At 36.6% G+C, this 25,000-nt stretch overlaps 1 protein-coding gene across 2 annotated transcripts in view; it reads left to right on the forward strand.

Annotated features, from left to right (window-relative positions):
• HOMER1 (homer scaffold protein 1) overlaps nucleotides 1–25,000 on the forward strand; it is a 102,211-nt gene that overhangs the window by 19,153 nt on the left and 58,058 nt on the right. For both annotated transcript variants that reach the window (XM_080925735.1, XM_080925734.1), the window contains exons 2-4: nucleotides 17,005–17,161; nucleotides 21,404–21,535; nucleotides 24,066–24,158. In XM_080925735.1, the coding sequence (XP_080781861.1) occupies nucleotides 17,005–17,161; nucleotides 21,404–21,535; nucleotides 24,066–24,158 (382 nt within the window). The remainder of the gene's footprint in view (nucleotides 1–17,004; nucleotides 17,162–21,403; nucleotides 21,536–24,065; nucleotides 24,159–25,000) is intronic.

Below are 25,000 nucleotides of genomic sequence, written 5' to 3' on the forward strand. Positions count from 1 at the left end.
CATCAAAGTGCCTTTTATACTTAATCATTAGTCTGTGTTTTTCCTGAGTTTACAGCCTTATTTTTCATTGGGTTTGAGACCACCTAGTTAACTGAGTGAGTTCCTAAGCAGCCAGGGCTACCCAGAAAAACTGTCTCAAAAATAAAAAATAAAATGAAAAGTTCAAAGTCTCTTATGAGACTTAAAACAATCTCCTAAATGTAGCCTCCTGTAAAAACCAAAAGAAAATTATATACTCCCAGCATAACCTTCGCTGTTGCTCTTTAGGAACAGATAATTCCTCTGGTCTTTTGTTTTCACAATTCACTGGAATAGCTGAGTGGGTCTTGCTTTGAGGACACCACTCTCTTCATTCCTTTTCACACTAAGCTGTGCATCTTGGCTGCAACTTACATTCTTTGGTGTTCTTTTCTCCTCAAACGACAAAAACAAAAAAGTAGCACACTTCATTTCTATTCCCGTACCTTCCAGTTGAGTACATTTTTTTTGAAATTTATTTTACACTATTTAATTTTTTAATCTTAACCATCCTGATCACTCTTCGCTGTGATCATGAGATCAGCTGTGGGCAGGAGAAAAGCCCTCTCAGTATCCAGAGTGAAATTTCTGTGTAGCTTCTCCCTGTGCTTAGCTCCCTCCTAATTCTTGGTCACATCTCTGTCACATCTCACACCTAGTTGCTTTGCCATGCAAACTTTTATTCTGTCCAAAACATAGTGCTCTGTTACAGTTGTGTGCTGTGTCTGCAAATCCCCTCCGGGTAGTGGGGACATGCCCCTTTCCCAGGAATTACTGTGCCTGCCATTGTCATGTCTGAAAACGCTTGGTGTGTTTTATTCAATATTGTAGATTTAGGTGGGAGAATAAATTCCACCAAGGTCTGGGAGCAGCAGACCCTTAGGTACACGAAGAGCTTGTTTGTTTTTTAAGTCGTGAATGTGGCATGTCACTAAAGTGGCATGAACAGTGAAGTTTGGGGTCTGAAGGTGCTGCCCAGTGAGTAAGCCTTCCGTGAAGATGGTAGAACAGCAGTGAGAGGGTATGGGGTGGGTTTTAGATGATCAGTTGTGGGAATGGATTTATAAGTGTAGCAACTAGAACTGATGACTTTTGTCTTCTGAACTTTCCCATCTATTTCTCTTCCTACTGGACAGTTTGAAGAAATTACCTTGCCTATTTATTTAGCTTGTCACTGTACCTAACAATTCCAGGATAGTAGATGTTAATAAATGTGTGCAGAGGAATGCAGCAGATGTTTCTGTGTCTCACATATGAAAGTTATCACCTAGGAAAGTTCATTCACATGGGGAAGGTTGAAACTCTTGTGAAAGGGCCTCAGTAGAGAAGTTTGGTTTATCTTCAGAATTGTCCCTGCTGGAATGTTGTTGATACAGTGCAACAATATAACTTTAGTTAGTATGCATGCTAAACACTTTAAAAAATTACTTAAGAATTTGATAATATCTGTATATGTGCACTGACACTACCTTTACTTATATTTTGAAGACAGTATTTAATTGGATTAGTGGTATGGTTTGGAAGAACAAAAATCTTATTTTTAATTAAACCATTGGTCATAGAACTTCAGTTTTTCTGCAATGGGGATTCTCATTTGAATCTTTGAAAGAATGATTTTACTTTTATAGAATAAAAAGATAAGCTAATAAAAGTGATAGTGTTAGCCTATTGAGATTTTATATATATTGATCTCTGAAACTCAAAATAGAATACTTAGTCCAAATCCCATATCTGCTTCAGCCATTGGTTGGGTTTCGTGACACACAGATCTTACAAGCATAACATGACGAGAGGAATATGCATATTTTTATTAAAAATAAGCTTTATGGTACTTTCTACTTTCCTACCACTAGTTTTTCTACTTTGGCTTTATTTATTCCTGGTAAAAACAGCAAGAATTTACTCTCTCAGCATTTATTGAATACCATTCCCTTCCCTATAGTCAGGGCATAGGTTTGATGACAGCAGTAAACTCAGGTTTCTGCAATAATTCTTCCATCCAGTGATTCAGTATAGGGCTCTGGACCAGATGCTGTGGATGTTGGTGATAGAATGCGCCCAGCATCCTCTCTTCATCCATTGGTACTTCATCTTCAAAAGCGGATAATAGTAACTATTCACAAAGGTTAAAGATTATAATGCAAACAGTGTTTAGAAACAAACTCCAAAAATTATTAATGGTTAATGTAGATTTTTTTTTTGTCTTCAGGCTTCAGAGTAGCATATTTAAATGTCTTAGTTTGCAGTATCTGGTCTATGCCTTCCTTCTGGCACAAATGAAGTTACGGAACAGTTTTTTTTTTTTTTTTTTTATGCATCTTGATTTATATGATGAATAGTGTTAAGATGTCACCTAATTCCAGCTGCAAAAGGTTAAAAACTATCAAGATTTTCCTGTAACTATTAACTTCTTGATTCAATATCTGGTATTAAGCTATTCATTTTTTATTATATTAGGTCTTTGACCTTTATTACACAGAATTCATTTCTACAGAAAATTTTTGTTATTTTGTTTTTTAGGCCAATACTAAAATCCAAGAGAGTTGGAAGAGTGTTGACTTTGGGTATAGTTCAAAGTCATCCATAGTATCCTTGAAACATGGTAGCTCACCAGTGACTACATCCATGATGGAAAGTTTATAGTCCTAGTATTATGTAAGTCCCCAGAGACAGCTGCTGTGATGTCATGAATTCGATGGCCGTGTCACATCCAAAACACATAGCATCTCTTTCCAACCAATAGGCTCTTCACATTCTTTCCACTCCTCCTCTGCAAGTTCCTGAGTCTTGGAGGGGTCAGCACTCAACAGTCACTTGTTCTTGGCACTTTGACCAGTTAATCTGTCTTCAGTAACTACACTGCCTCTCCCCACCCCCAGGAAAAAGAAGCTATGTGCTACAGTACTTGACTTTCGGGCAAGATGTCCTCACTAGTGCAATAGTAGTATGACTAGTGTGTGTGTGTTTGTGTGTGTGTGTGTGTGTGTGTGTGTGTGTGTGTGTGTGTGTGTTACCAGCTGTTATCTTTTGGGATTGAGGCCTAAAAGGAATTAATGTCTGGCACTGTAAACCTGGTCAAAAATCTACGGCTAGGAGACCATAGGCCTTAAGATGAAACCTACTACTGCTGTTCTACTAAAGGGATGCATTATCAAATTATTTCTAGATATTCATGTTTATACTTGCAAATTTGTGCTGATCTTAACCTTGGTCAGAGAAGCGTCTTTTTGCATTAAGGATTTCTCCTCTCCAGCAGCCTTCATAGCACCTTTCTAAGCTTGATTTCTCTGTCTCCTGCAGCCAAAGGGTAGGATATCTTCAGCCATAGGCTCATACCACTCAGTTCCGGTTCCACTCAGGAGTAATGTCATACAACACAGTAGCCCTTATTGTTTTGAGAGTCTCTGGGTACTTGGTCAGCTACTCATAGGAAGGTATTCCATACTTGCTACTGAGAGTTTTGTTTAATAATATGTGGTTTCTGAAAGCAGCATTATCCATCTATGCAGGGTACTTAACTCCCAAATCTTAATTTTATTTTATTTATTTTTTTTGCCAGTAGCTTACACATATTAGGCTTCCATGTGTCTTTTGAAAATATATTTTTAGTTAGGTTAACCACCCCTCTACACATATGCACTTTCACTCCCTTCTTTCCCCAAGTTTATCCTGATTTAGACATTTCTATCTTAGTGTTCCCCAGTTTGCTCTCATGTTACTGTGTGATGTCACACACATACACAAACCATAGCCCCCTTTGTAATTTTCTTCTTTCTTTCCTTTTTTTCCCCGCTTTTATTTAAGTATAGGGTCTTGTATGACCTCAGGCTGGCCTTGAATATGTAGGAGGCTGCCTCAGCATTTTGGGTTAATAGGCCTGTTCCTCCATGCCCACCTGAGAACTAAAAATATTAATTTAGTAAATGCATCTTACCTATTTCTGTTCTGTAGGAGTAAAGAACTTAGGTTTTTGAAATTTTTGATAGTTTACTATGCCATCAAATTAATACTTTTCATAATTTTGCATCTGAAAATCTAAAGATTAAATACATTTAAAAAAAAGAAAGTCTATACTGAACATGTTTAGGCCTTCTTGTCATTTCCTAAATAAATTAGAACGATAACTATGTAACATTTCTATTATATTGCATTTACATTCTGTATTGTAAGCAATCTAGAGATAAAATGTGAGGGTTGTGTTGGGAGTCAGGTGGAAATATTATACCACTATATATACAGGACTTTTTGGAGTCTTTACCTCTGAGAGTCCTGGTGCCAATCTTCTGTGGATAGAGAGGGACAACTTTAATAGCAGAAAAGAGTGAATGCATTTAGGATACTGGAAATAGAATGGTGGTGTTTTAAAAGAAGTGTTCCAGTGTGAGTTATAAATCATGTCACCTTTGCATCTTCACCATACTCTACATCCTGATGGTGAAAGGTCTTTAAAATTGCTACAATGTATATTTGTATTTAAAATTGCTACAATGTATATTTGTAGTTTGCTGTGAGGCTCATTGTTGTTCACAGTACCTTTGTTTAATTATTCCTTCCTCAATTTAATAATTTGCTTTTTTCAAGGGTTCTAAAAGATCATTGGACTGAGACTTAAGAGTTCTGTTTGAATTATTTTTTTTGACAAGGTATGGCTTTTATGGATCTCAGAATAACTTTTTCAAATGGTTAGATGAGATAATTTTATTTGGGTTTGAATAATATTTATTTAAATGTTCTAGAAGTCTGCCAGATGGAAAGGTTTTAGTAAAATTGATACTTCTGTGAACAAATTGGTTAAGTAAGTCTCTGTATTTAGTTAAACCACCATCATCTTCTCTGTGGTGTTATCTTGAGAACTAGTTTGGAATCCTGTGGTTTTAGATGGTTGGCTTGCTTGCCTTCCTCTTAAGTATTTGATTCTTTTACTAGTTGTGGGATCTCTTAGGGGGAGCTTGCAGCTTTACAAGTAAAGCCACATAAGCAGCTGTAGAATTCTTACTAGGTAGGATAATGCTAGGTGTGTTACACACCATGAACATAATTCTGAGCTGACCTGGTGGAAAAGGTTTGCATCAGTGAAGGGTTGTGACTGGTTTCCTTTGGAAAGAAAGAATTATGTAATATGTAGGAGTGTCTTCAGGTCTTTATGTTTTTGATGAATCTAATATCTCTAGAGCTACAAGTATTTTTTAACTGGGACTAATTTTAAAAATTAAGACTTTCAAGTCTTGGCTCAGATTTACTTATGTGTGTGTGTAAGATCACCAAGACAGCATTCCTAGTTGTGTTTTTAAATACAGATGAATAAATTTGGTTGAAATTGTTTGCTGAAGCAATTTTTTCTTATATTAAAAAAAAATGGAGATGAGTCAAGTCACTTGTAATTCCACCACTGAGAAGTCTTAAGCATTTTGATATATAATATTTTATTCACTTATTAAGCTTTCTCCATATGCCTTATATATTGCTATTTTGCTGGAGGTACAGTAATGAAAGCAAGCAAAATCCTTTTTTGAGAGAGAGACAAAGTTACGATTTTTTAATATAAAATACTAGGTACATTATAGATACTGAGAGGGTAATATCTTAGCAAAGACCTGGAGGAGACAAAGGAAGATGCTGGGAGGATCTGGGGGAAAGGGACACTAAATAAAGTTCTTAGGTGGGTGGTGGTAGTGTGTGTATGTTGAAGGAAAGGGTTGGTGTGTCTGAAATATCAGGAGGACCATTGTTATTTGAAGTGAAAGACTAGAAGCAAATGAGGTTAAAGGGTGTGGTAGTTTGAATGAAAATGCCCCTCACCCTTATTGGCCTTATTGGCTCATATGTTTGAATGCTTTATTACCAATTGGAATTGTTTGGGAAGGATTAGGAGGTGTGGTCTTGCTGGAGAAGATGTGTCACTTGGGGTGGGCTTTGAGGTTTCAAAAGCCTGCTGCTTGTGAATCATTTGTAAGTAGCTAAGACTACTGCTCCACGGTCACGCTTGCCTGCTTGGCTACTGGCATGCTTCCCACCTTGGTGGTTATGGACTAGCCCTCTGAAACTGTAAGCCAGCCTGAATTAAATACGTTTATAAGTTACCTTGTCATGATGTCTCTTCACAGCAACAGAACAGTGGCTAAGACAAAGTGGGAGCTGGAGGCACATTGAAGGAGGGTTCTTCCTCCTAGCAACATATGAAAATTACCTTGGAAACTTAGAAACCATTCACTGGTGCTGTGCTACTGTGCAGCCGGAGTTAAGAAATAGCAGCAAAGAGTCACTAGGCTACATTAAGGGAGGAAATGTTGAAGCCAGTGAAGAGTTTGAAGGAAATATTTTTTTCTGTCTTTGGCTTTATTATTTTAAAAAGAGAATATATTAGGAAATTTCCAAGACATGGAAAAGTAACTACTCTCTTCTTCCCCGAGCCATCCACGTGTTTGCTTACATTGTTTTGTTCCTTCCCTGCACCTCCACCTTTTCACTAGAATATATTTTTTTAAACAAAACAAGGATTATTATGGTTTCTGAGTTGAGATAAATAAGAGACACTCAAGGCCTGAAAAATAATGTGCACTTTTTGTTGTTTTTGATGATGTTGTTGTTTACAAACTACTCCATTTATTATATTGAACATTTCATGTCATTGACTATTCTGAAACTTCATTTTTTTTGTGGTTAAATATAGTCCCATTAGAATGTACTTTAATTTAACTCATACCTGTTTGTATTACGCCGTGGTGATAGACCCTGTCTTAGTTAGGGGTTCTGTTGCTGTGATAAAACGCCCTGATCAAAAGTAGCTCAGGGAAGAAAGTTTATTTAAGCATAGAGCTTGAAGTTCTCTTTCAGAGAAGTCAGGACAGGAACCTAGAGACAGGAAATGAAGCAGAGGCCATAGAAGAATTGTTGCTTAAAGGTTTGATCTTTGACCTTAATTGCTTATTCAGCAATTCAGTTTGATTGCTCATGGCAGCCAGGACCCCCAGTGTGAGGTTAGGGGAGGAGACACCACGTGCTATGAACTGGGCCTTCCTACCTCAGTCATCAACCAAGAGACTCTGCCACAGGCTTCCTTACAGGGTTGTCTGCTGGGGACATTTTCTCAGTTGATGTTTGCTTTTCTCAAATGAATCAAGCTTGTCTCAGGTTGACATAAGCCCCAATAAATAGGTCTCTGCATATCTCTGTAATTAGTCACATAAGATAAATTACTTGGATAGAATTGCTCTGTCAAAGGGTGCATACAGAAATCTAAAGGCTTTGAAATATATTGTCAAATATTTTCTAGAAAGTCTCTACACCACTGACTGCCTCTGAAAGTATCAGTTCTGACTCTCATTAATATTGAATTTTGTCAGATTTTTAAATTACTGTTTAGATGGGTGGAAAAGTAACTCTTGTTTTCAGTTTGCAATTCTTTGATTTCTAATGAGATAGACGAGTTTTCTCTTCATTTACATTAAAAATAATAATTTGTATCAGTTGCTAGCCAAGTGACTTTGAGACGCTTACAGCTTTTTCTTTCATATTATACACTTGCATCATGGGCTACTCATGAATATTAAAACATTTTAAAAACTGAGAGTTTTAAACTTTTGACTATGACACATAGTTTTTGTAGCTAAAAGTTTCATGGAACAACACATACCTTCTTAGCAAGTTTGAATTGTTTTGAGATTTTATATTCATACTTATTTTTATAAGTGCTTTACTGACCATTATTGATCATATCCAGTTGCAGCTTAGAGTTTGCAAAGCACTGCTCTAAGTTATGTGCTGCTGGGTCTTGTATCTGTTGTGATCACCCCAGAAACTCAGAAGCCAGATAATAAACTTTACTTCTTTCTAACAGAGCTAGATAGGGAAAAGGGCCCAAACCCACACTGCTGTATTCCTGTCGCAAATGTTAAATACTTGTGAATCTCTATGATGTTGTACCAACTGAACCATTCACAGAACTGTTTGGGAGATCCAGCTAATGTGTTTGAGCAGAAGTAACATTACGTTTGCAGACTCCGTGACTGAGAAACATCACTGATAAAAGAATTCCATTTGTGATTTTTGGCACCTTAAGATATGACAAAAGGAGTCAACAACACTTAGTTCTAATATAGCCTTTTGGAAACAGAAAGCATGAGAGCTGGGTCACACTAGGAAGTAGGAAGGTGAGGATGTGTCACTGCCTTATGTGAAGTACCAGATGCTCACTGGTGGAGCTGTGCTGGGTATTGTTTGAAAACTACTTGGTAGCACATGATGTTTTTACTCTTGATGTATAGGTTAAATTCGTCTTGTCTAAAAAAATATACTGAGTAGAGTAAATATTTTAAGATACTTTTGAGACAGGGTGTCTCTGTGTTGCCCAAACTGTTCTGGAACTTGCTCTGTAGACCAAGCTAGTCTTGAACTCACAGAGATCCACCTGCCTCTGCCTCCCAGGGATTAAGGGTGTGTGCTTCCACCACCTGTGAACATTGTAAATGACAAAGGTATAAGCTTAAGGCATTTACCTCTCTAACATTCCACATTGAAATAACTTAGAGGAGTGTTAGAAAGTTCATTATATAAAATTAATAATTTTATTATATACAAATTTTATACTGAAGAAAGTTTATTTTTGGGAAAAGAACAGAGTATCTATGTTGTATCTATCCTGTATTTTTTAAACAGATAATACCAAATAAAAAAATAGGTAACTCAGCCCTTCTATGGAGAATATTAACCTTAATTATTATCTTTATAGTACTTATAGTTAGTACTAGATATGAGCTATCCCTATGTATATGGTCTGAAGCCATTGTGCAGGACAGCATCCTAGTATAGCTAGACAGATGATGTGAGCTGTGTATGTCATTTTAATTTATTTTTAAAGTTCAAAACAAACCCAATTTCAGCTTATTTCGAGACAGCACATTATCCTTAAATATGTAGTAATTAGTGTAGAAACAAAATCCCACTAACTTTGAACTCTATTATGTATTTGCATTTAGTGCACATTTCTACTCTGCTGCTAAGTTTTCATTGGAAGTACTTCATCTGAATATGTATTTCATGAAATTTTTTGTTAAAACATTTTACATACCAAAGTTGTTCCACACATTTTTTTTTAGTAACTGAATTATCAGACTAAATTTCTTCACCTTAGTCGTATTGTTCTTCAAGTGCTCAGTAGTCGTGTTGCTAGTGTCTACCACGTTAGTAATCATCGTTACTGTTACGGAAACATTAAAATAACTTGTCTGTATGTGAATAGCTGATCAGAGTTTGTGGTGTTAAAGCTTGAGAAATTGTGAGGAATTTTGTTTGAGCAATTTTACACATTTTTATTTGTGTATGCATAATACATATGACCATTTTTTCAAATATTAATATTTTGCTGTGTCATTTACTCAATCCTGATTTTTTAGAGTATTTATTTGTTTAGATATTTCAGAGATTGCATATTCACTTGTTTAGTTTATGGCTATATAAAGAATGGTATAATGTAGTTGAGAATTATCTTGGTTTTTGAAGGTGCTTTTAGACCTTAAATGGCCTTTTAATGTTTAAGTAATTTTAAAGTTTAAAGAACTGGATGTCTACTGAGAAATCTTCCCCAGGTTTTTCTAGTACATACTGTATTCCTCTAAATTTAGCTTTATTGAGACAAACTTATCAGAATGAAAAAGAACATTTTAAAGTTTAATAAAATTGTTAATACCAATTTTATACATAATTCTAAATGTTATAACTCCTGATCATTTTAAACTCATGGTATTTTGTGTTTCTAAGTAGAGAAGATTTTTAAGTGAGTGGAGAAACCAAAATGTGTTTATCTCCCTCTTGTATAGCAAGGTCATGTTATAATTTTATATTTGCCACAGAGAGATTTGCAAGTTTTATAATTCACCACCTGCTGTGTGTTTGGTTCATCACTAGATGGAGTTCTTACAGCATTACTATGTGTTGGGTAGGCATTGGTAGAAATAGTTTTCTCAAAGTAGATTTAAAAAAAAAAATAGAAGAATTAAACATATAACATAGTAATAAAGAGTTCTTATGTGATACTTTTCTGTTGTACAAAAAACACCAAGCACTTATTCAAGATTTTTGTTAGGTGCCTTGGGGGAAGGAGGAAAAGGAATTGAGACTTAATACTACAGAATAGTGGTTTATATCATGAACGTGGACAAGATAAGTCTTTTTAGAAATGCCGGTGTTTGTGCTCCTGCTTGTTTGAGGCATGCTGTGCTGCCTCGGTGACACAGTAGACTGTCATGGATGTACGTGTGCAGCAGACAGTACCTGTGTGCTCCTTGGCTTGCCCTGTGCTTGCTCTTAACTTAAACCTCACCAAGTTCATCCTTCTCTTGCCACCTCAGATAAAGTCCAAACCAGAGGTTTTGTTTTTCCTTCTTGTTATTTGACTCTAATCAAGGGGGTATTTTTGTCAGTAGTTGGGTGCTTCTGTTAAGCTGTCAGGATGGTTTAAATTTCTGCTCCTTTACTCCTTTTTGTTGCAAATAATAGAAACACTTTGTGCCAGCTACCCCTAAGTCCATCAGACTCTGAGGTACTGTAAAAATTAGCATTCAGTGGCTCTTTGGTACTCTTTGAAAGGTTCCCTAAAACTTGCTTTTCCCAAGATACATAAATGTAACTTTTCAACAATGACATTTTAAAAGATACTGTAATACTTCTGCAAGGGTAAAACATTTCAGTAGCAGTTAGAAGAATTAGGAATCTCTGTCCCATGCCCTCCATCTGCACGGCCAGAGGCAGCTGCCTTAACAAATTCCAATACTTCTTTCCGAGGTTATCCTCACATAGCTTTAAGTGCTGTGGTGCTCTGGTTAATAGTTTCGGATGTTAAATCTCTAATAGATGATCAACTGGGTAGATTGTGGCAGTAATCCACATTCTTCCTTCTACTTCAGTTGTCTCCTGAGTGATGGTAAGATGGCTTCTTTGGGTAAGGTTTTAATGAACAAACAGTATTGAAGACAACATTCTGTGTTATGTGTTATGTCTTGGTGAATATCCCTGGAAGCCTCTAACACACTTCTGAGTTATTTCATTGACCAGAATTGCTTCAGAGATCCATGTATAGACCAAGACTGTTCTGGCAAGAATGAGATTGTAGAGGAAGGTGAGGTATCTGAGGTTAGCTGAGGAGGAGCTAGGAAGGCTGATGAGTGGATGGTCAGCCAACAGTGTTGTAGCAGTCAGACCCTCACTGGGAGGTATTACCAACTGTAGTTTCAATAACCAAGTCTTTTGAAAATAAAGTAGAAAGGGAGTTATTTGAAGTCAAGATCTTTATATCTTTGCTAAAGTGTCCATTAGTACTTAGATATCTGAAAAGGCAGACTAGGAAAACATCATTTCTCTTCAGTTGGATTGTATTTATAGGGTCTGTACTTTTGTACTTCCTTGGAACAAAGCTTTATTGATATTTGCAAAAGTATAGAATTTAATTTAGTAGTCATCTTAAGCAGCATTGATTGGCGTTGATTCTTTTTAAAGTTAAGGCTATTTAAACGATCAATGTGAACATTTTTCCTAAATCTAAAATGTCATTATCTCCTAGAAAGTATCTTTTGTTAAGTTAAGTGCTCAGTTTCTTACTGCACAGATGTTTAAGAGATAGATATAATTCTTTGTCCTCTCTAGTGAATTTGAATAAGATTCATTTTTATAACAAGATTTTTATTTTCTTAACTTCCTCACTTCAGCTATCATCCACTTCCGGGTTTCCATGTCTGTATTTAAAGTTTTAGAATCTAACACTAAATATAGTACTTTATCAGAACTTTAGCTCAATATATAGAATTTTTTAAATTTTCATACCAATTTCATAAATTAGTGAACCAATGAAAAACATACCAGTAAGCTGTTCTGTCCTTATTTAATACAGTGCTTTTAACCATGTGCTGTACTGTTTATAGATGTGAAAGAAGTTACAGAGTATACTAGGCAAAATCTCTAGGATTGATATTTTGTGTATGTGTGTGTGTGTGAGAATCTCTCTCTCTCTCTCTCTCTCTCTCTCTCTCTCTCTCTCTCTCTCTATCTCTATCTCTTTCTCTCTCTCTCTCTATCTCTCTCTCTCTCTCTCTCTGTGTGTGTGGGGGGGTGTGTGTGGGTGTGGGTGTGGTTACTTTTCTAAACTTGTTTAAAACATTTCTTAGTGAACCTGTCTACTGTTTAATTTGAGATTGATGCTAAGTTTCTTAGAATGGTTACTTCAAGTGTACTTAACATGTATCTACTAAATCATAAATAGTGTAGTCATTATTAAACAACCCCTCAATTTTGTCTTGTCTTTCTGTATACGTATCTTTCCAGTGACCATTGCTACATAAGTATAATTAGTAACACCAGTACTAATGTTGAATATCAAGGTCAGTTTTCACTAATATAATACATATCTCAGAACTTATGGTTTGATTTTTATAGTTTGGATACATATACAAGCCCAGCATGAAGAAGAGATTGGAGATAAAATAATTGTCTATGTACTAGATTATTTAGTTATATGAATTTCTTATTTGCAGAACTGGTTAGGGTCTTTGCTATTCAAACATACATATTTATACTTTAGAATTGGAAGTGAAATAAACATTTTAAAGTGGAACTCCTGCTTTTCAGATAGTTCCATAAAACATAGAAAAGCACTATTTGAATCAGTTAGTATTTTTGTGAATTATTGTGAAGCAAGTAAAATGAACTTTTACTAATAATTGCTCTCTAGTTTATTAGAAAGGGCATTGTGTCTATCACTTGGATGCTTGACAGTTTGAAATGCATTTTAAGTCTTTGTAAAGACGAGACATAATAATTTGATTATTACACCCTTTCTGCTGCTTCTTCTACAGCTTTTCTCTAAAGAAACTTACTAACATGCAGGGTGTTTTACACTGCGTGGTTATAACATCTGATGATTTCCCCAAACTCTGCCTTCCCCGTGGTCTCCTTGTCTGAGTCAGAAACTCATGCTGAATTTCTGACCTGACAAGTCTACACACCAAGTCTTAGTCGACGGAATTTGGTCAAGAGTACGCTCTGCTTCTCTTCTTTCATTCCAGTCTCAAGTCCTGGTTTTCATTTGCTACGCTGCCTAACAGCACTGTTGCCTCTTTATTTGCCCAAAATAGAAGCCCAGGAGACTCGGGTTCCTCCTTCATCAGGGTTCCCATCATACCACTGACATTTTGGTCTAGATAAGACTTTGCTATCGTATACATTAGAGGTGTTTAATAACATCCTGTCTGTTATCCATTGCATAGCAACAGCACACTCTCCCCTCCCCCAGCTCTCCACAGTTTTAAGACCTACAGTGTTATGTATTTTGTGCCTGATAGGCAAGCGTATTGCTGTCAACTTTATCTTTTTAAACTTTCTGTCTGATTTCAGTTGCTTCCCATGGAGACCCTCAAGAAGGCGTTTCTGATTCTTCATTCCTATATCTCACTCACTAAACTAAAATTCTTATTTTATTTAAATTTAAAAAATGTGTATGCTTGTTTTGCCCGCATGTATGTAAATGCATCATGTGTTTGAGTGCACCCTAGGGGACCAGAGGAGGGTGTCAGGTCCCCTGAACCTTGACTTATGGGTGGTTATGATCTGCTGTGTGAGTGCTAGGAATTGAACCCTGTCTCTTAATTACTTCCAGCCCTTTCCAGGTCTTGCTGAACACAGTACACCGTGCCCTCTTCCTACTAGGCCCTGACTGGTTTTAAACTTTCCCCAAGCATTTGTTTTTCCACAAGAGGCTTCATTTTACTATTTTTCAGATAATATATCATGTCGAAGTGTGTTTAATTTTTAAAGTATGTGTCCCATCACCAAACCAAAGTGTTCAAGAGCAGAGATCCTGAGCTGCACCCCAGCCTCTATCCCAGTTATTGGCACGTAGTAGGCATTTTTGAATAATTTGCTCTTACGCTGTATCAGATGTTCTACTGGTCTCATTAGTTCTCGGATTCTCTTGTGTTTGTGACTCTCATTTTTTCAGCCTTCGTCATCCAGACGTTGATAGGTTAGTTCTTGATCACAGGTGTCTTAAATTCAACTTTGATTAGGGAGCCATTTATTCAGAACATTGAGCAAAGCAGTATATATACTTAGTTGATTTTCAAATGTCATTTGCTCATGAGATTGCCAGTTAGCAGGTGTTACTGAAGAAGTTAATATATGGAGAGTCTTTACTTAAGTAATTGTGTTTGAAATATATTGTCTGTCAGCTATAAACAACCAAACTATAAATTTTATCTGTCAGCTGTAAACAACCAAAGATTCAGTCATATTGACACATCTCCCTTTATATGCCTCATAAAGTAAAGGTGACTCAGTTTCCCTGTGAGCTGGAGCTGGCTGTGATCCGATCAGCTATAGTTTCACCTGTAGCTTTAAGTAAAAGATAAAAAGAAAATAGGGCTGCTGAGGTTTTGATGAATAAGGCATGCTGTAAGGCCAGCTTCCGTGCAAGGGAGTGATTAGCGGTGGAGAAAGGAAGGATGCATAAGAGCTTATGCAGAATTCTTGGTGCACTGCCTTGCTAGACTGACATGTCTCTGTGAGGGGAATCCAGCTAAGAGCAGTTGTGCTTGTTACCTTTTTAGGGTCTGGCACAAATGTATTACTCCTTTAAATTTAAAAAAAAGCTGTAATAAAGTGAGGGCCAAGTTTTATTTCCAGATTTAAGAAAAACAAAAAGAAAAAGAAAACTGGGAAGAGGCAGATTACCTGCAGGGATGGTAATGCCTATGCCCAAGTGCTAATGTGGATCGCAGGCAATATGGTGTCACACCCAGGAGGCTTACTCTGAAGAGCCATTTTTACCACAAACCCCTGTTCTATTTGCTTTTTTTTTTTTTTTTTTTTTTTTTTTTTGGTTTGTTTTGCTTTTCTTTTTTCTATACTCTGTTTCCCTGAAACTTACTCTTCAAAACCTACTTTAAACTATTTAGAATAAAATTTGATTTATTTAGGTTTAAACACTAAATATCCCCAGTTAACATTCTGAGCCAGGAATGGTGGCTTACCCACTAATCTCAGCACTCAGAAAGCCAGAGCAGGAGGATCTTGAGTTCAGAACTAGCCTGGGCTACAATAGCAAGACCGCTCCCCCGACCACCCTCTCTCTCTCAAAAGATGTTAAGTTAAAATTGTTAGGATCTTGAGCTGCTTCAGAAAAGAAAGGGGCGCAGTGAGGTGAAAGGGACGAGATTCGCTTGAATAAGGAAACACAGGCAGCAAACACAACCTTGTAAGTGTTGCTTCCAAAGCCTGTTTACTCAGACCCTGAAGTGTGGACTGCAGTGCTCCTGTTACGTGCAGGTTGCCTTCTGCTACCTTTCCACCGTGTAATATTATTTTGAGTTTTGATTAGATTTTGTTTTTCTACTTGTAACTCTGTTGTACATTGTTAGGTCCTATGTGATTTAAGAAAGTGCCGTCTATGGTTTTGAGTGGGCCCTCCATATACTTTTCAGGAAAGGATAGTATGTTGAATGGAACCTTTCCGTTATTACAGAGTGATGGAGAGGTAAGCAAATGTTACAGCAGGGTCAAACGGAAGGATTTCTTTAATTTTATAGTCTATTCTGTAGCATATCCAACTAGTCATAACACCCAGGATCAGCAAAGGTCCTAGGAATACTTAAATAGCAAACTGTGAACCTTTGCTCCTAGGGAATATTTATTATATCGTGTTTCCATAAGCCTCTGATCACATTTTTATACACCAGTCAGTACATTGTTTCATGTACATTTCTCACATTTCATGTCTGTCTATCTAATCTATCTATCATCTATCTATCTATCTATCTATCTAATCAATAATCTATCTATAGACATGGTCTCATTATGTTTGCAGCTCAGTTTGGACTTGAACTTAGAGATCCCATGTCTCTGCTTCCTAAATGCTAGCAGTTGTTGTGTGCCCAGTTGATGTGTGCTTTCATTTATTATTACTGCTGCTTTAACACTGAACACGTGACAGTCCTAGTATGACTTACTGCCTGAGTCAACCTTCTCTAACATTTTCCTTCATAAGGCACATTAACTTTCCACCCGTGAGTGTATAGCACTTAGAAACACTTCAGCATTATGCCGAGGGGCTGTTTGAAGCAGTGAAAGCATCTGTAATGGCACAGAAGTGCAGAAACTGTGGGGCTAAACAGACAGCTGCTTGTAGTCTGAGTGCTGAAACAAGATGAAGGCATTGTCTTGTTCATCTTCAGGTGGAAAGTGTGTGCTAGGTGAGTCATCCCAAGGTTCTTCTGTGTACTTGACAAAAACTTTAAAAAGCCGCAAGTCCTTAATTGACTCTTAGTTTGGTTTTTTTTATTGCTGTGATAAAAGAATAACCAAAAGCAACTTGGTGGAGGAAGTGGTGTGCTTTGGGAGGAAGTGGTGTGCCTTGGGAGGAAATGGTGTGCCTTGGGAGGAAGTGGTGTGCTTTGGGAGGAAGTGGTGTACCTTGGGAGGAAGTGGTGTGCCTTGGGAGGAAGTGGTGTGCCTTGGGAGGAAGTGGTGTACCTTGGGAGGGAAGAAGTGGTGTACCAGCTTAGAGCTCACAGCCCGTCATTCAGGAAAGCCAGGGCAGGAACTGAGGCAGAGCTTATGATAAACATGGCTTACTGGCTTGCTCAGCTTGCTTTCTCGTACAATCCAGAACCACATGTTTGAAGGTGGCATGACCAGCATTGGGCTGGACACCCCCATCCCCATTCCTCTTCAGGTGACTCTAGTGGTGTCAAGTTGGCAAAAAACCTGCAGCATTACTGATGACTTTAGTGGGTAGCTCGGTGTACAAAACTCTAGTAGCAAGAATCGGGTGTAATTGTATTAACAAAGTTTATATTGGCCTACTTACACTTCATACTGGAAAGAAGGTTCTTTTATTTGCAGATATATGTGCGTTTCTCATTAATGCAGTCACTTTTACAGTTTTATGTCTTTGTCTAATGAAGTCAAACTGTTTTTAGTTACTCTTTTCCTTTCTTCCCTCAGGGAACAACCTATCTTCAGCACTCGAGCTCATGTCTTCCAGATTGACCCGAACACAAAGAAGAACTGGGTCCCCACCAGCAAGCATGCAGTTACTGTGTCTTATTTTTATGACAGCACAAGAAATGTGTATAGGATAATCAGTTTAGATGGCTCAAAGGTAAGCCACACTTACTTCAAATAATCTTGCTCTCTTTGTACAACATAGGACTTCAGATTCATTCATATTTTTATTTTCATAAAACATTTCTTCTAGAATTTTTGAAGCTTAACTTTAGGAAACAAAAAGTGATTATTCTTAGAGTAACAGCATTTTCCTCTCAAGCTGTTTGTAGAAACTAACTCCCATATTATATTGAGTTATATGAGGAGGCATATTCTTCAGCTTTATGATGGGTTAGTTTATTTAATGAACATTTCTTGTATCTCTGTTTTATATTGATGTTAAATAGTAAGAACATTTTTATATTATCACCGGTTCATGATAAGAACAATACTAGCTATTAGAAAGGCATTTATTTAGCTTACAGTTTGAAGGCTCACCAATCAAAGGGTATAGCTCTAGCTTCCTGATGCTCCTCTTGGCTGCAGCACTGTATGATTTGGTAATGATAACCAACATATGGATTAGCAAGTGATTACATTTTGAGCTGTTGGAGCTGAATGGGTTCAGGCCTGCTTGCACGCTCCTAGAGCACATTCCCAATGGCTGCCTACCTCTAGGTCACACATATTTAAATGTTCTATAATCTCCCCTTCAAATCATAAAATCCAGGGACATGGGGTTAGGGATCTGGGATTGGGCCCCAATGCCCACACAGAATCTCTAGCTCCAGGATCTGACACCCCTTGCTGATCTCTGCCAGCACCAGGCACACGTGTGGCATAATACTTATAAAAATGTTGTAAGTAAATCCAAAGCAACAATAGCAAAGATCCTTTAGGAGAGCACAGTTAAGGCATAACTAACCATAGCGACTTCTGTATGCTAGCAGGCAGTTCAGAATCCCTAAATCAGGAAGCATAACAACTTGAAAACTAACGTAACAGAAGTATAAGACAGAAATCTTAAAAGTTTTGCTTTTAGGAGAGCCATCAAGTACAGCTGGCTCCACCCTCAACTCCTCAATTACTGTAACGGTTTTGAAGATAATGCTTTCGGGGCATCCTTACTCTCACATTTGTGTAGTAGTTGTAAGGATTAAAGAAGTTAGTATCAGCAGAACACACTTCATGCTTGGTGGACAGTGTGCTGTTCAGAGGGAGAAATCTATTTTATTACCAGTGAATTTTGCTTAGCTAACTTACATTCCAGACATCAGATCCTGAAGTTTCTCTTTTCCAGTCGTTGTTGGAGGTGAGGCCTTTCTTACCTCTGTCAGTTCCATGCAGAAGTTAGGAACAGAGTAGAACCACATAGCCAAAGCTCATTGGAATTCATGCTGCTTCTAGTTTGCCAGCCATGTGACCTTGCAAAGGTATTTAATTCATGTGCATCTGTTTTTCACACAGAAAAAGGATTGTTATCCAAATAATTAATCTTTCTTCTCACTTTTATGTGAATGACTGGAAAGTCTTAAGATGATGATAGTTAATTTCTGTGAAGTTATTTAAGGAAGAGTAACTGCTCATAAATGTTTGGTTAGTGAAATACAGCAGATATTAAATATCATCTCAGGCTTTAGACTGCTAACTTACTTTCCCTCCTTGAACTTTCAGTTTCTGTAACCTGTGGTATCATCTGAACCAAAGTACCAATATGATGTGTTCTTATTAGATGAGGTTTAAAAGGTGAAAATACAGGTCAATTGAAGGAGTCCATGTTTAGGAAGAGAATTTTCTTAGAAATAATTAAATGGATTTAATTTTTTTCAAGTCTTTTCTACTGCCTCACATGCATCTCTTTGTTTTTTCATTGTGTTAGAAAGCTCAGAAAACCCTAAGTAAAAAATGTCTATTTATTCCTTTTGTGTGTGTGTGTGTGTGTGTGTGTGTGTGCGCGCGTGCGCTTGAACTGTAACACATAAACATGTGAAGTTGTCTCTTTTTTTTTTGTCCTTTTTTCTTTTTTTCTTTATTTGTGATTGGTTCTCACTATTTAGTTCTGTCTGGCACTAAATTTTTTTTCTGTTAAAAAAATTCTTAACTATGTCCTATTCAAAATATCTAAGAAATAAAAATTTTAAGCATAAGTTTAATTTTTTTTTTTTTAGTGATTCAGTGACTAACAATAGAGAAACATGGAAAGGTCTTGAGTTTAGATTAGAATGGATCTCTTTAACAAGTCACAAAAAACTTATTTTGAAGTGGTTGAAATGAGCGCCAATGTCCACAAGCACATTGGTTAGTCCTTCTTGTTCCTTAGTAAATGTACTATCACCACGCCTTATAGAGTCACTGGGGTATGATGCCAAAAACTCCCCTTTCACCTTTCTTAACTCTTGGGTCCCTCCTTAAATATTTCTCGGAGAACACTGAAGGGCCACCAAATGCATCCTGGTCTTCATTTACTTGCTCTGTCATGTCCGTTAGGGACTTCACAACTATTAGCATGCTCTGACTTTCCTCTGTTACCCATAACTTTACTCTGCAACCACATTGCCTCTCTTACTGTTGTGTTGTCTCAGGTTTCCAGAATTGTGCTTGGGAGCCAGTAGGTGCTCAGCACCAGAGATCCTGATCCTTTCTTGTTTGTTTATAATCTTTTATCTAGTTAATCTTTTTGTTTGTTTGCCTGCATGTATGTGTGTGTACCATGTGCACGTTTGGTTCCTGAAAAGGACAGAGGAGAGCATCGGATCCCCTGTCACTGGAGTTACAGATGGTTGAAAATTACTGTGTGGGTGCGAGGATCAAACCCAGGTCCTTCTCAAGAGCAACAGATGCTTTAATCCCCTTACCAGCTTCTTCAGCCCCTAGTTTCATTTGATGACTGTTCCACAAGTCAAAATAATCGTTAGCTATACTTTACATACTCAAAATGGTATGGGTAGAAGCTGTTGAACCAAATGGTGAGGATGGTTTATAAATACATAAACTTTTACAAAGATAAAGCTCTCATATAGCACATCTATTTCCTGTGAGAAAGGAGAGAGCCAGTTTCTGTTGTACCACCTTCTTTTCTTCAGTAGGACATATGTCCATATGTCCTTGTTGAAAGTTCATCAATACCTGATAGTTCATAAATATTTTATGTTTGTGGTGTTTTTCACTTGATAAGCATTTTTTTCATAAAATGGTGATTTTTCATTTCATATTTACTACTGTGTTAGATGACAAATTCTAAATTTGACAACATGTATGTTTTTGCTATTGATGGAATTATATTTCTTAATTTTAGGAGACACTAGAATACCCAACTAAAAATGATCCTTTTTTCTGGCACTGGCAGAGAACCTGAGTTAATAATAAGCTGTAATATTTGAAATATGCTATGATCTCCAGACTTAATCTTTAATCATTCACATGAAATGCTAGTTTTTCTAAGAAATAATATGGAAGAGAAATGATATTTCTACCAATCTGTTAGTTTATGAAAAAAGAAATGAAAATATTTCTTGGTAGTTTGTTTTTTCCTATAGTAGAAAAAAATTAAGTGATTCTAAGTCCTTTTTTCCTGTATGTGTGAAAATTTATTTTATGTAAATTGTATTTTTAAAAAGCTATATTATACATCTTAAAATATCAAAATTACTTGTATTCATTCATATATTATGCTACTTTGTTTTTTATTTAGTTTTATTTTATGTATGTAGGTGTTTTGCCTGCCTGTATGCCAGTGTGCCACACTCAGACCTGTTGCCTGGAGAGCCCAATAGAAGGGGCTAGATCCCCTGCAACTGGAGTTACAGACAGTTTGAGTTACTGTGTAGGTTTACACACTGAACCCACATCTTCTACAAGAGTAGCCAGCTTTCTTAATCACTAAGATATTTCTCCAGTCCCTTATACATTTATTTTTGAAAGATTATATTAAGACTAAAGTCTATTTGTTTCTAGAGAACAGCATCCAAAATTAATAAATAGTGATCCTAATCATTCAAGAGGAAGAAGCTGACCACAATCAAAACTGTTTGAAGGCTCACTTGACTATGATATGCAAGGTCTTGGGTTTGATTGCCACACTACCAGACGCGCGTACACGTGCGGGCGCGCGCGCACACACACACACACACACACACACACACACACACACACACACACCTTTGACAATTTTTTGGATCATTAAATGTGTTTATAGTTTTTAAAGTCATATATTTCTGCATTGCTGCCACTCAGATTATCTTTATTTAACTCTGTAAGTTCCAAGGGGTCCTATTTTTATGTAGCTGAAATGCTCTTGCACTTAAATGCGTATTTGCTTCATTTTTGGTTGGCTACTTTGGTTTGTTTTATTTTTCAGGCAATAATAAATAGCACCATCACTCCAAATATGACATTTACTAAAACATCTCAGAAGTTTGGCCAATGGGCTGATAGCCGGGCAAACACTGTTTATGGACTGGGATTCTCCTCTGAGCACCATCTTTCAAAAGTAAGTTATTTCAGTAGATTTTTGTGGAAACCTTCATCTCTAACTTGTGTGTCCTAAATATAAATAGGAAGTGGAGAATACAAAATATAAGAGAAATTTGTTTAATATTCTGAGAAGTATAGTGACTTTATGTTATATTAAATGTTATATAAAAATGTAAACAATGCTAAGCTCAAAATATCAATTGTCCATAATTTTTCATGAAGACTTATTGTGCACATTAAAACAGTCAGTACTAGTTTAAAAAGGCTTCTTGTATTGAATTATCTGTGTGGAAGAGATAAAATATAAGAACTCTGTCAGAAGGGGTTTTGCTCAAAAAATAGTACCCTTCAGTTGCAAATGGTCTGCAAGATATGTAACCATCCAACTTCCATATTTTTTAAAATTGACATAAAATATATTTCAGTTGGATTTTTTGTTGTCATTTGTTCCTTTGTGATTTGCCTGAATGTAAAGCCTCAGAAATGTCTGCCATGCAGAGAGAAATTCAGTAGGTATCTAGAAGAATTTCTTGGATGTTGATCAAATGAATTACGATGGCCAGAAAGACATAAAATGCAGAGCATTTCCAGGCTAATACTGGAAATAAAGCAGTTGTCCTGCCGGTAAATAAAGCCATTCCATGGTTGAATCAGGAGCACCTTGGGTTCTTGTGGCTACTACATAGAAAGACTAGAAAGAGGAGAAAGTGACAGGAAAGAGAAACAGTCATAAGGCGATAGATGATTAAGATGAGGACACTCACTTTGTCCATTAGGTTTGCATACAAAATGGAAAGGTTTATGATAAAACTTCTGTTAGCTGTTTTGTTAAAGGATCTTCCTTCACTTTAGATGCTTACATGAGGTTTGGTATAAACAGGATTCCAGCAAAAGGTAATAGACTTGTAGGTAGACACAGTTCACATGCACATTAAACTGTAAGCTTATTTATTATAGAAATTCGTTCAGATCCTTTACGCCATTTTTAAATGTCTTAGAATTTTGTGAATAGTGACTTGATTTATTATCTATTATTTAGTTTTTATTGTAAACATTCATTTACATGAATGTTTTCAATATAAATTAAAGTTTAAAACTCAAAATTTAAAGCTGTTTTAACTATAGTCTTTGTAATTGCTAAACCATGTAAGATGTTTATAGTGTGAGTGTTGTATGGTTTGACTGTGCTTAGCAAGTCTTTCTGGATGTTTTTGGGCTGTGGTATAGGTGTATTAGATTAAAATTCCCCAGTGTAGCAATGCAGATAAATGTTACCCTTCCAGAATTGATCTCCTTGGGAAGTTACATGTTTAATACATTAGACACTACTCACTTTTAGAACTTCCTGTGGGTTGTCTGCTAACAGAGAGAAATTTTAGTAGTTTCTACTACATGAATTTTATGATTTGTACAACAAAGAGCTAAAGTATAAGTTGGTTTCTAAAACAATCTTTTATGAAATTCTTCTTAGGCTTAAGTAATTTTGACAATAAATTAAATCCTTAATTATATGTTTCCAAGTTGCTGGATAGCTAACAAGTATAGTTACAGATTAGTGAGTTAAGACCTGTTGATCATACAGTCTCATCTTGCCTCCTTTTGTTTGAGTTGAGTGAGTGAGTGAGTGAATGAGTCTGCCTGTCTGTCTATGGCTTTTTTTTTCTTCAAGGTAGAGTATACTTTTAGACAATTATTACTAGTTGTGACCCCTAGCATTTTTTTTAGTTTTGATTGAATGTTGAATATTGTGATATAGTTCACATTATTATTACCAATCCCAACAGGTGCTTCAAGTTACATGGAGAATTTGAGTTTTGAGGTTTATTTTGTAGCCTACTTAATTACCTCTGAATATGATAGAATAGCTTCCATATCCTAAACTGTATGTGACAGTGGTGTCCCTATGGGTTTCTAAGAATTAGCATTTCATGTATATTTTTCATCTCAACAACCTTTTATGTTATTCTTTTTTAAACTTTATGTTATTGCTTTCTGAATTGGCTGTTTAGAAAGTTTTGCTAATATTTTTTAGTTGTTGGTGATAATACTAAATATAATGATATGTAATATAACTTTGACTTATATAAGCATTTACTTTTATTAATAATTAAAACCTTTTCTTACTATTTTGATATATAAGTAGATAATTATGTTGAGTATGTTTTTAGTAATTAAGATGAACTTAGCATATTCCTGTCCTGTGACTCTACCACTCATGTGAGTCTCAAGAAATTGTGTCTTAATAACAAATAAACCTAGATAAACCTGCTTACCAAATTTCAACTTCTTCATGTGGTGATGTTTTGAACAAGACTTATCACAGTGCTTCCATACAAGTTTTGGAGCTTTGGCTTCTTTTCCCATCTTTTTATAATACAAGCTTTATTTGTTGGGAGGCTGTGCTGTTTATGTAAGACTCAGTTCAAAAAATGAAGGAAACATGGGGTCTGGGTATATATGGGGTCTGAGTATATATGGGGTCTGGATATATATGGGGTCTGGGTATACTGCTACTTGGTTAATATATATAGTCTGTATGTGTTCAGTTTGCAGAAAAGTTTCAGGAATTTAAAGAAGCTGCTCGGCTTGCAAAGGAGAAGTCGCAGGAGAAGATGGAACTGACCAGTACCCCTTCACAGGTGGGTGTCATGGTCTGCTCTTATGTGTGAGCCTAGCTCACTTTATGTCATAGTGTCAGTATTACCCACATAACTGTTACATAACCAACAATACAAGAATGAAAGCACAAGATGATCAACCTGTGGTTTGTCCGTGTTCTTTTATGCAGGTAATAGGAAGACAAGTTTGACCACCTAGAGGCTTGGAAGGGCTCCTTGGGCCAGGATAGGCTGAGACAAAAACCAAAAACTATACTCATGTCCTTGAAACTAGGTGTGACACATCATGTAGAGCCCCTGGGAAAGCCTGAAGGAAGTAGTTAAGAGGCAGAAAGAGCAAAGGGAGTCTAAGCTAGACTTTGAATTGGGATTTCATGGGAAAAGTGGAAGAGCAATGGTGTAGGATTGGCTAATTTGAACAACTTCATTGGCTCTCCATTTCTGTTGAGGAGGTGAAGACAAAGGAATATATTTCTGCAGTATGAGGCCAGATAAAGAGACTGGCTTGATATTGGTGTGGCTACTGTGATATCATAGGTGTGCTCCCCACTAGGCCCTTAGTTTCTCTGAAGAATTGGCTGGTTCTGGGGAAATAGAATCTCTAGTCGAAGCATTGCAAACATTGGATAACTGAGATGAGTGAGGTGCTTGTGTTCTTTACAGCCTGACTTCTCTCCCCAGAACTCACAAGGTGGCAGGAGAGACCCAACATCCTGGTCCTCTGTACCCCCATGTCTGCTTTAGCTTGTGCATGCTCTACATAGCAATAATAACAGCTTAAAATCAAAACATTAAGAATATAAAACACTGTAAAACACAAAGCACATTGTTTGTTCTTTTTGATCTTAAAATGTCCTTATCTC

The sequence above is a fragment of the Micromys minutus genome, assembly GCF_963924665.1.
Source record: "Micromys minutus genome assembly, chromosome: 11".
Classification (NCBI taxonomy): Eukaryota; Metazoa; Chordata; class Mammalia; order Rodentia; family Muridae; genus Micromys; species Micromys minutus.